Raw genomic sequence first — 12,203 nt, forward strand, 5'->3', positions numbered from 1 at the left:
CTGTCTGCTGGGCCACAAGCAATTATGTCCCTTTCTGTACCATTATGCCCCTTTCTATACATCTATGCCCACCACCATTATGCCCCTTTCTATACACATGGCACAAAAGAGAAATAAATCAGAAGATCCCCTGCCCTGATCCATTCACCTGTGGTATGCACGAGTGAAAGGAAGGAGAAGCACAGAGCAAAAGCCTGGGGGAGCGAGTGGAGCCTGGATGCAGGCCCCCAGAGCTCCTTACCCCACTTACTTGCTGGAAAATATGAGTCACAAGTCATTTCTCTTCCTCGTGCCTCAGTTTCCCCTCCTTTCTGTAACAGGGAGGCTCCTCTCTGACTTCCTCCTTCCCTTTCTCTTCTCCTCACCCCTGTTGTAGCCCACAGGTGAATCCTTGTGCAACACGGGGAACTCACACACGGTGCCCGGGGCTTACCCCTTGGCCCTGGATCATCTGAGACGTGGCGGACAAGTGCAGGGCTGCCTCCCTTCCTTCTGTTTGCGTGAAGAGGAGTGGCTCGCAGACCCAGGCTGTGTTGTAGCCGGAGGAGGAAGTCCAGAGTGCATGATTTCAAGGTGTGTTCCTCACCTGTCCCATCTGACCTGTCTTGGCTGAGATGAGTTGGCAGAATTACACAAGCCTCTTCAGAAGGCAGGAGGAACCGGGGCAAGGCAGCAGCAGGAGGCCTTCGTGAGCCTTTTCCAAGAGCTCGAGCCTGGGAATCTGCAACCACGTTTCTTTGGCTCTGATGCCCATGAGACCCAGCTTTGGTGGCAACTCAGCTCTTCCACCTGCCCAGCATGAGCTCCACCATCTACACCAGCCTCTGGGACTTCAATGCTAGGATGGAGACAGAAATCAGCTTCAAGACCGGAGACCTCTTCGAGGTCATCAGGCAGGAAGGAGAATGGTGGTGGGCCAAGAAAGTGGACGGCTCTGGAAGGCGCCTGGCCGAAGGTTACGTTCCTTACAACTACTTAGCCAAGCAGGAGACGATGGAGGCTGAACCGTAAGTCAAACCCTGCTGGGATCGCCACCTCTTTCCTTCGGGAAGCCCGAGGGGAATGACAGGAGTGTCGCATCTCAGCCTAGCTCTGTTGGGTCTGAGAAAGCAGTTTGATGTTGATGTGAGCATGCTTGGAGAGAGAGGTTTGGGCTCAACAGGCTATGAAAGTCCTTTATTTGGGATATCGATTCCCTGGAGCTGCTGTCCAGCCCAGCTTAACATGTTGCAACCACAGCAACGGAGGGCAAGGCCAGCTTCCAAAATGGGTTGGGTTTTTTTTTAGTTTGTTTGAGTGTTTTCTACTGTTCCCTTATTGTTGCATACAAGGGAGGACCTCTAGCAAGGTCTTTCAGAGCCAAATTCATGCATGCATGTGCCACTCTGAACACCCTGTGTAGCTGGGCACAAGCCCAGTGCGGTTAGCTGGGGAAGCTCAATGTCGGTGATTTTGCATTCCCCTAGATAGCACCCGGCAGGTGAAGAGTTCAAGTGAATTCAACCCTTATTCTCTGGCCATAAATCTCAGAGAGATTACAGAGCCAGATAAATGGGTTTGAATTTAACTTCCCGCTGGAGACTGGCACTGGCCAGCTGATGCTCTGTTATTCTCTACCTTATCAATCAGACTCGTCTGCAAAGGTTGGCAGAGCGGTATGGGCTAGGAAAAAGGGGAATCTGAATGAATGAGTGGGTCCTAGGCAATGTGATTAGCCAACAGGAGGATGCACGCTTGCAGCCATGCTGGTGCCAAGGCTGAAGGCAAAGGCAAGAGGGAAAGTTCAGGGAATTGGGATCTGGGTGTTCCCTAAATGCAAGGGAGCTGGTCTCTGTGTTTCTGGATCTGGGGGTCAGGGTCCTGTCATCCTCTGAAGTTGGAAATCTATAATGGGGCAAAGCAAAACCCTAGCAGGCTCTGGGTTGCTAGCTCTGCAGTGCAGTCCCATACGCTAACACCCCAGAGGGAGTCATACCATACTCTGGTCTCTTCCTCCAGATGGTTTTTTGGGAAGATCTCGCGCTCGGAGAGTTTGCACCTGGTGCTGGCGGACAGAAACCCAACTGGGGCCTTTCTGATCCGCATCAGCGAGAAGAAAGGAGCTGAATACGTGCTGTCAGGTAAAGGGACCAGGTTTGCCTTCTGCCCCTGCTCTGTGGTTCAATGCCAGCCTTTTGGCTTCTCTCTCTGCACCTGGGATTTCACTCTGTCTCCCCTTCTCTGTGTTGGAGAGACACTGCCAAGTTGATTTTCCTTGAAATGATCCTTTGTAAAACCTACCCCGTTCTGATCAAGCCTTTTCATTCAGGCTCTGTCATGTTTCGCAAAATGTAAAGAGGTTTTTTTTGGGCAGAGGAAAGGGGTTGGTTTGTTTGATGTTTCCCCCTTCTTGCTACATACAAGGCATTTATCCCTGGTAATAAAAATCCTGACTCTGTGGCCACACCAGAGAAACAGTGAAACCACATCAACAAAACCTTTTCAACTGCCCAAAGCAAATAAATACGCTTCTTCCTTGTTGACGGTTCTTCGCTGTTACTCCAGGGTGTACACAGGTTTGGTCTCCAATCTGATCTTGTTGGCAATGAGAGCCTGTACAGCTCTTTCCGTGGTATAAGACAGCGGGAACCAGGAGTCTCAGGCTTATTCTGGTCCCTCAACCCCTGGCAAATACACTGAGTTGACTTTCTTGACCCCATCGGCTGAGATCTAGCACTTAAACTTTAGGTCCACTGAAGCTGCCACTAAAAATGCAAGGACTTAGGCAGAAAAGATTCTTTGGGTAAATCTGATATCTTTTATTAGAATAACTCAAATACTTGGAACAATTCTTTGCACGCTTTCGGGTATAAATACCCTTCGTCAGGCTGAGGAAGCATCTGCAGCTGGTGCGTGCTCATTTCTCCAAGCTTTTCTGGCAGGAGCTCTGTTCTCCTCTGCTGTTGCAGCAATCCACCCTCTTACTGCTCAAGCCTTTCTCTTATATCCTCCAAGGTCAGGGCCAACCCCGCTGTTTCATTCTTCTTCAAGGGACTTTCCCTTTCTTCCTTGCAATGGGGGCTGGAAAAGGGCCCTGTTGCAAGTGCCCACAACCCCAGCTGGAATCCATAAGAGCATCCTATTGCTCAGCCGCTCTGAACAGATGGCATTTTCTTAGCTGGTGATCATCATGTCTCATACTGAAGAGCATGAGAGGTGGGAAGACTCTGTTCAGCCCAATCCCCTGCAGCAGTGAAGATGCTGCCACAAGTGATAGGTGCGTGAGGAGCCGCTGGTTCCCCGCGGCTTGCTGTCGGTTACTGCAATTGGGAGGCGTCCTTGCCTTGAATGACTGCTTTGTACCGAGTGCTCATCCTGCCTCTCCCTGGTTTCACAGTCCGGCATGACTCCGTGGTGAGACACTACAAGATCTGGCGGAGCGCCCAAGGGAAGTTTTACATGAACAAGGCGCAGTCGTTCCCAGATCTGCCCAGCCTCGTGGAGTGCTACAAGGAAAAGAGCCTCTCCCACGGCCTGAAGCTGACCATCGCCTGCTGGAAGGTAAAGCCCGTGCTGGGAGCCGACGGGTGGCTCCAGGGATGCTGCTTGTGGCAGAAATGAGAACATGGCAAGGCAGGATCCCAGCACAGGGAGGTGGTGAGCCCAACACAGGCACGTTCGGGGCAAATCTCGTGGTCTGTTCTTACAAAGAAAATCAGACTGAGACGGTCCTTCTAGGATTGGTCTCAATGGACAAGACCAGGGGGTTGATAGCAGAGGACTGGGGTTAGCTTTATGCATACCATTAAACCTCTATTAGTGGTAAAAAGACTTATGCCCATTATTGTGATATCCTCACCCAATAGATGCCATGTTAGCATGAGGGATCATATGTCCAAATGCTTTATGCACACCATTAAACCTCTATTAGTGGTAAAAAGACTAATGCCCACTATTGTGATGTCTTCACTCAACAGATACCATGTTAGCATGAGGGACCAACTGTCCAAATGTATTTGCTTGCCTAAAAATGAAGATGGGTGCCTAATGGGATTTCTGAAAGCATTCAAGCAAGTTATGAACTCCCATTAAAATCAAATACCTTTGAAAAAAATCTCACCTTACCTCTGCTCCGTTATCAATGAGCATCCTTGTCCCATGAAGAAATAACCCCCCAAATCTCACCTGGCCTCTGCTCAGTTATCAGTGAGCATCCTTGTCCCATGAAGAAATAACCCCCCAAATCTCACCTGGCCTCTGCTCAGTTATCAGTGAGCATCCTTGTCCCATGAAGAAATAACCCCCCAAATCTTACCTGGCCTCTGCTCAGTTATCAGTGAGCATCCTTGTCCCATGAAGAATTAACCCCAACATGGGGGGACCCCTTGGAAATCTATTCTGATGTTTCTTACAGAGCTAATAGTCTGCACCTATTTCAGATCCGATGTTGAGCTAATCTTCTGCACCTATTTTGGATCAAGGGTGGGGGGAATTTTCTCAACCTGAAAATCTGATTTTTTTTTTCCTTGAAATGTTTTACCATTTAAGGAGAGAAATGCAAAAGGAAATAAAGCAAATGTTCACCATTTATTTTCCACATTTTCTGACAGTTGCTTATCTGTAGTGACAGTTCGTAGATATGTAGGGAATTCAGGAATGCACATTTAGAAAAATTGATTTTTTCGGGGATCTCATGTAAGAGGCCGTAGGGCCTCATTTTCAGATGTGTGAGCACTCTTAGCTCCCATTACCTAAATTAGCTTGATGTTCAATGGTCTCCGTGCCTTGGAAACACTACGAGACTGAGTGTCGGGAACAGGCTTGTGTTGGCTGGGAAATGGTTTCCATGACCCCATGGTCTTGCCTAGCTCCAAGCTCCATAATTACATTTGCTACCACAGGGATTTAATGATAAGGTTAAGACCCACCCGCTGTTTAACAACCAGATCTGAAGTGGTCTAAAACTTGCACGGTTACTATTGCACCTGTAACCCCTTTGCAAAGTGCACAGAAACAGCAGGTGCTTCATTGTGGGCAGCTCAGTAGAAAAGGGTGGGGGGGAAGTCCAGTGGTCCCTGCTTCCCTTTGCTATAGCATGACATCGTTGGACTGGTTGGCTGGGGTTTTTTTGCACCCCACCCAAAATGATTGGTCATCTTCCTCCAACTTCTTCCATTAAATCACTGATTCTCAACCTCGATAGACTCAAGGTCCCCCCTCCCCCTTAGAAAATACAAGTTTTTAGTTTTCACTTGTTTTTTGACTGTAGAAAATGAGAGCAATTCTTCTCTTCCAAAGAATATAAAGATCGCAGCTGGTCCAAATGGCTTTAATAATATCAATGCTTGTTTGAAATGTCTGGGTTTATCTTGTGAATCCTGTTTGGATGCCTAACACTGTGCGGCACCCCTCCTCAACACCCTTGAAAGGATCGGATCACCCTGGTGGAGATTCACTGCATTAAGTAAATCATCCGGGACACAGCAGTGAAGACTGGTTACAGAGCCAACACTACCATCTAGCGACGCTTTATGTGTTACACCAGTTCTTTCAGTACTCGTGTACATACACTCTGTTATGTAGCCCTCATCCTGTAATCCTCTCCTTCAGAAATCAAACACACAGGACTAAATGAATCCCTGGTGTAAGCCTCTTGCAATCAGGGTTATTATAGGAGAGCATATGCAGCCAATTAGTGCATAAACACAAGTGAAGGGAGAGATCAGAGGCAACAGGATGGCAAGAACTGAAGACGTAGGCATTGCAATAGTATACGAGATGGGCAAAGGGTGCGGATGTGGGTTGAAGCTTTGCAGAGAGTGAAAATGTGGTCACCAATCTCACCATTTCTAACGATGCCCTTTTCATTAAGCCGGACGTTTGGATGGAGAGGAATTCTGATCTTTAAGAAATGAGTTCTCATTTGTTTTGGAAGGGTGGATGCAATTTTTACTTGGCCAAATAGCAGGGGTTTGCTGCTTGCAGACAAGACCCCTTCACTTTGCGGCGGTGTATAAAAGAGAAAGCAGTAGTTTGCAATCAAGGGAAGTATCTGTGGTCTAAGTACCTAGTCGCTACATACATCATACACCACTTCGTTAATAGGAGGTATACTCAGATCGCTGCAAGATTTGAGTGCCTTCATAGGAAGGACATGGTGGAGAATATGTATCCTGGGACATGGCTCTGTGGTTGTAGAATAGGCACGGAAATCACAGCGGTTGTTTCCCCAACCCACTTTCTCAGGCTGAAATCCTATAAAGTTGTTCTGTCTTTGTTAACCTAGCAACAGCACGAACCTCTCCCTCACTGGGATGACTGGGAAAGACCCAAAGAAGAGTTTAGTCTGTCCAAGAAGCTGGGAGCTGGGTACTTTGGAGAAGTCTATGAGGGATACTGGAAAAACAAGGTCAAGGTTGCAATTAAAGTGATCCCCAAAGGTGAGAAGGAAAGAACTTGGGCTGGAATTGCTCCCCTTCAGGAGGGTAATGCAGAGCAGTGGTTTACCCTCCCTCTGCTATTTGTTTCTCTCTCTTGCTGAGTAGCTGAGACTGCCAAGCAAACTGAGTCTCTACCCTCCTACGGTCATACAGAAATTTGAGGGTGTCAGGAACGTCCTTCCCTACTGCATACTGGCAAAGACTGTGGGGGTTTGGCCTTGCATTGCATGGTGGGACATGGTCTTGGACCTTGGGTTCTCCAAGTATCTAGGAAGCAATCACTTCTCTGTAATGCAGTGGTCTCCCTACTCTTGTGGTAGGGTATCTTTGGTTTGGGGCCTTGTACTTGTATGTGAAGGTTCAAAGTGGTGATTTGGGGGGGGATCCTTGGGTTGATGGCTTCCTACAAATGCAGGGGGCTGGGAGGCTCCATGCTGGCATTACTAGGTTGGTGCCTTGGGCACCAAAGATGTGTTCGGTATAAAGATCTCCATTCAGACAACTCATGCCCCCCTGTTCTCTCCTCCTGGCATGGGTCCTTCTCAGCGGACCTGACCTACCAGTGTGCATTCAAGAACGAGATTGAGGCCATGAAGAAGCTGCGACATAAGCACATCCTCTCGCTGTACGCCATCTCCTCGGTCGGGGACCCAGTATACATCATCACTGAGCTCATGCCCAAGGGGAACCTGCTGGAGTTTCTTCGAGGTAAAGATGTTTGAAGTAAAGCTGGGGGGCTGCCAAGAGACTTTGAACTGCAGAGGGTGGAGGAAGGGGTTCAAATGAACTTGTCTTATCAGGGAGGCCCCCAAGCATCCTGCCAGGGCTTTGACATGGGCTAGGGGGCTGGTTAGCTGCTCTGCACAGCCCAGACTGAGCACTGTCTGCTCAGAAGAGGACATTCAACTTCCACCAGGAAAGTGCTTTGGCAATGTGGTGCAGAGGATTGAGATGGCTTTAGGCTTCTGAGGACCTACATTTTTGGATGCAGGCACCCAAAGGATCAATCCAGTCTTTTGATGAATTAAGGCCCAAGAGCCAATGAGTTTGGGGGCTCCTAAGAGACTCAGGTACTTTCGAAAACATTGTCCCAAGGCAATTATAGGAAGGGCAAGATACTTAAGCCGTGTCACTCATTGCCTTCCATGTTCTGAGGGTGGTGGTACTTCATTACTGGAATAAAATTAGAGACATAATTAGAGACATAATCCTCAGAGTATCTCCCTGGGCTTCACTGGAGTTACAGCAGGGGTGGAAATGACCCACTGAATTTCAATGTCCATCCTCCAAAGAGCTGCAATATGAAGCTGACTTGTGTTAGGACAGAAGCCAAGGCTGAAGCTTCTTTGATGGCCTGGAGCTTTGCCTCCATCTATGCAGACAGGAGAGAAAAAATGTAAATGAGTATTGATTGGAAAACTGGAACTAATACTTTGCAGGGCAGTTTTGGCTCAATGCTGGAAATTGTGTCTCAATTTACAAGCTAGAAAAATGTCAGCTCCACACGGTAGCGTGTCATGGGAAGTGTGTCTCTGCAGACTTCTGTTCACACTTACATGCTCCCTTTGCAACATCTCACATGTACTTCTTGTTGGCTCTCTTGTCCCTTTCTCATCAGAATCGGAAGAGGAGGACCTGCAGATGCTCGAGCTGGTTGACATGGCGTCCCAAGTGGCAGACGGGATGTGCTACCTGGAGTCCCAGAATTTCATTCACCGAGACCTGGCTGCCAGAAACATCCTTGTTGGAGAGAACAACACCTGCAAAGTGGGTGATTTTGGACTGGCCAGGCTTATCAAGGTACTGTCAATCAACTCAGGCCTGCAGAGGGTTTGGTTTGGAGGGGGCAGAGAGGAATTGTGATTAATGGGCACCAAAGAACTCCCTCCAAGACCTTCAGCTGTATGACAACCGAGGACCATAGATGGTGACCCATGGCCCCATCTGCACACCTCTGTTGTCCATGCCCTTTGCCTGGGCAAGATGCCATTGGAGTGATGTTAAAGTGCATCTAAATTTGAACCCATGCATGAGGAGAACAAGACGGGAGCATTCATCATGTTGCTCCCGCCTTAGGCTTCTCCAGTAAAGCAGTGTTTACTCATGTGAGTAGTTCCCACCTGGTCTATGGGAGCGCTCATCAGGAGGAAGGTTCATGCACCTGGGCTGGCTCAAGCCTGATGCCCCTTCAATAGCTGTGATCTTGAAGAAGAAAATCCACCCTTATCTGTTGGCCTCTCCAGTGGCCATGAATTGGTGCAGTTGCATTGAACAACCCCCCGCTATAGTACCCCCTCTTCCCCCTGCCCCCAGATTTGCCCTGTGGAAGGAGCAGGGCTCTGCCTCCATGGTGCATGCAGCTCCTTCTGCTCACAATCGCCTTGTGTTTGCAGGATGATGTGTACTTGTCTTATTCCAAAAATATCCCCTATAAATGGACAGCCCCTGAAGCCTTCTCCCATGGACGCTACACCACCAAGTCCGACGTCTGGTCTTTTGGGGTCCTTCTGTTCGAAATTGTCACCCACGGGCAGATTCCATACCCAGGTACTGTGCCACTAATCTCAATTCGGGGTTTAAATTTGAAGGATAACAGTAGGAAGAGCTTGCTTTGGGTTGTGTTTGGGGGCCCCATGTAATGATGTTAGTCAGGATCTGTGCTGAGAGGAGACCGGCATGTTGTGGGCAAGAAGTCGGGAAGGTGCTGCTCTTCCTGTTGCATCAAATAGCAAGGAGAGCTAAAGGTCAATGTTCCCATTCTGTCCTAAATTATAGCAACATTTGGATGCTTATCTTGCTGGGATCCTTTGACTCCAGCTGACTTCCTGCTCCTTGGGCAGGGGCTGGACTTGATGATCTTCGAGGTCCCTTCCAGCCCTAATGTCTATAAATCCCGAGTGCCATGTAACTCAAAGCAAGACTGAGATCAGATGTTCCTCCAGCTGTCTTTTCCTTCCCTATTCATAGGTATGCAAAACAGTGAGGTTTGCAAAGAAGTCCAAGCTGGTTTCCAGATGCCCTGCCCACTGAAGTGCCCACCAACCCTCTATGGCATCATGTGCAAGTGCTGGCACCTCTTCCCAGAGCAACGGCCGAGCTTCAAAGATCTCTGTGGGCTGCTCCAGGCTGTCACCAACTACGAGAACCCAGAGTGAGCACTCAACATTTTATTCACCATTTCTTTTCATCTCCTTCCAAGACCTGCATTTTGGTTATGATGGTTCCCTCTGTGACACGATACGCAGGACTCTGCTGCACCGTGCCGTGCTGGCTAAGCAAAGGCTTTTCATTGCTTGTTCCTTGGAAAGCAGGAATACTTCTCAGTTCTTTCAGTGTCTCTCTGGAGTCTGAGTAACCTTCCTGGAAAGAAGGTATTTATGCAGAAGCAAGGACTCATGGCAGTTGTAGTCAATTGTTTGAGTAAAGAGCCCTGAGAGATTCAGGAAGGGAACGGCACAAGGCAAACCATTTGGGGCTGATTCTTCCAGCAGTTTCCCTCTGTCCATGCTCCCAATGCACTTGACCCCTGCCGACCAGGCAGTTGTACATGCTTGCTGAGCACCCAGAGGAGATGGTGAATCTTCACAGCACGCTTGGACGGTGTAAATGCTTAGTAAAACAGTATACCAATAACATGCATGTCCCATAGGAGTCTCTATTGGACCCCTCCCACTGTGAGGAATAAAGGACTCTTATCTCTTTGTTAGCTGAGCAAGGCTCTGGGGTCTTGAAAAGGGATGAGGGTGAACCCCTATATCTTGCTGTCATCACATATGTTGTGTATAGTGGGGTTTACCCCCCCGGGCCCAAAGGAGAACTCCTGCTTCATTCTGCAACGTGTGGTTGGGAGCCCATAAATTGAACCACATCTTTGGGTAACATAACTTATCTTTAACACTTTTTGTTCTGCACTAGATGCCTTGGATGGAGTTGGGGGTGCTGGTTGTAGCTGTGTTGGTCTGAGGACATAGGCAGACAAGGCTCTTTGGGCAAATGTGATATCTTTTATTAGACCAACTACAATAATTCTTCTTTACAAGCTTTCGGGTACCAACACCCTTCAGGATGGAATCAGCCTTCTGCAAGTCTGAGATCGTTGCCCCTTCTCTGCACTGGCGCCCAATAAAGCCTCAATAATACATGTGGGATTTGGGAAATAGAGGGGCAACTTCACAGAGGAGTTAAGGATCATCCCAGCCTTTGCCAGCACCTGCACAGTGGGGCAGCAGGGGCCTACATGCCCTCGCTCAGCACATGCCCCCTCTCTCCCTGCACAGAGAGAGAGAAACAAACCCCAGGGTCACATCGCTTAATGCCTGAGACACCACGGGGAGGGGGTAAAAGAAGAAGGATCGGGGAAGGCAGGGCCACAAAGGTTGCAGTGTTTTTTGCCGGCAGGTGGTGCTGGAAGCCAAGAAGGAAGCAAACCACATCTATTTCCATGTCTGCCTGGCTCAGGAAGAAAGCAATATGTCTGCAGGCTCATTGTCAGGGAGAGCAGCAATGCTAGCGGTAGCCCTTGGACCCAGCCGGGCCCTGGGCAGCGTGGGCTGGTGTGCAGCAGGAGCAAGGGGTTGCGTCCCACTGCATCCGTGCACACAGTGCAGCCCTGGCACGCGGCCCCTGCCTGTTTGCAAAAGGGAATGTGTCCAAGCCCAAGCAAGCAGCTGGGCAGCAAGGTGGAAAAACATGGTCAGGAGCAGCTTTTGTGCCCACAGCCCAGGCTGGGCAGAGTTCAGCTGAGGTCCTGCCATGCCACCGGGAGAGCAAGGACGGGGCTTTCCCAGGTGCACAACTTCACAAAGGATGTTGTTATACACGATGTCCAGAGCTGCGAGCAAGTGGCACAAGACCTCAGTTTCCCTTATTGCAGGCTGAGCCGCAGGGAAAAGAGCAATGCCCTGTCCCATGGACGTGGTCCTACAGCAAGACGTGGGTTGAGAGCCAAGAGGGAGGCCCAGCACAATACTATGACACCTTCCCTTGCCCCAGGCAGGACTTGAACCCAGAACCTTACCCTCTGGTAGTATGGCTACAAATCTCATGTTACACATTCCTCTTTCTGCCCCCTTTTGATCCTGCCCTAAGCACCTGACACCTCTTAACTGAGCTATTAATAGTTTACATAAGCCTCCCCCCATCCATAACATATGTTCATTTAGCCTTCATGAAGTTGCTGTCCTCCCCTGCCCAAGACACACACGCGCGCGTGCGCGCGCGGCTTCTGTGGTCTCTAGTACAATGACATCATGTGCACCTATGAAACCCAGACACACGTATGCACACACATGCCTGCATGCACATGCACACACATGTATACACACACACACACACACACAACTTTTGTGGTCTCTAGTACAATGACACTGTGTACCCCTATGAAACCCAATACTCTCTCTCTCTCTCTCTCTCACTCTTTTGCGGTCTCTAGGACATTTGGTACATACATCCTCTAGTACACCCCGTGCTCCTATGAGACCTGGACGCAGCACAACACACATCCTGCCTGCCCTGCCCTGCACAGCGAGATCAAAACCGCAGCAGAGGATCCAGCTGTTAGGCGCGTGGCGTGATGACTGAGCGCCTGGCGATGAGCCTTCCCCCCATCCCCTTCACTGGGACGTGGGTGTATTGTGCATTTCACACCAGCTGACACCCTGCAGCTCACTGACACCCACAATTGCCCACCCTCACAAACACCCGGAGGTGTTTTGGCCATGCACCCAACTAGCAGCGCTGCAAGTTTGGGGCGAAGGAGGAACAAGTAGTGCTTTCCAGCATGAG

The 12,203-nt window shown here is 49.4% G+C and overlaps 1 protein-coding gene across 1 annotated transcript; it reads left to right on the plus strand.

The window, feature by feature from the left end:
* Window positions 1–665: 665 nt before the first annotated feature.
* PTK6 (protein tyrosine kinase 6) lies at window positions 666–10,130 on the plus strand. The gene is made up of 8 exons (XM_006267057.4): window positions 666–1,007; window positions 1,999–2,120; window positions 3,377–3,540; window positions 6,266–6,419; window positions 6,966–7,127; window positions 8,038–8,219; window positions 8,813–8,966; window positions 9,387–10,130. The coding sequence occupies exons 1-8, from the start codon at window positions 799–801 to the stop codon at window positions 9,572–9,574; spliced, it is 1,335 nt and encodes a 444-aa protein (XP_006267119.3). The 5' UTR covers window positions 666–798; the 3' UTR covers window positions 9,575–10,130.
* The last annotated feature ends 2,073 nt before the right edge of the window (window positions 10,131–12,203 follow it).

Source organism: Alligator mississippiensis, chromosome 9 (genome assembly GCF_030867095.1).
Source record: "Alligator mississippiensis isolate rAllMis1 chromosome 9, rAllMis1, whole genome shotgun sequence".
Taxonomy (NCBI): Eukaryota; Metazoa; Chordata; order Crocodylia; family Alligatoridae; genus Alligator; species Alligator mississippiensis.

What these genes read in the sequence shown, in the direction of transcription:
- PTK6 (XM_006267057.4), top strand. Translation starts at nt 799, where the DNA reads ATGAGCTCCACCATCTACACCAGCCTCTGGGACTTCAATGCTAGGATG. An exon ending in AGCTGAATACGTGCTGTCAG is followed by an intron (nt 2,121 to 3,376) that starts GTAAAGGGACCA and finishes CTGGTTTCACAG; the next exon opens with TCCGGCATGACTCCGTGGTG. An exon ending in GACTGGCCAGGCTTATCAAG is followed by an intron (nt 8,220 to 8,812) that starts GTACTGTCAATC and finishes TTGTGTTTGCAG; the next exon opens with GATGATGTGTACTTGTCTTA.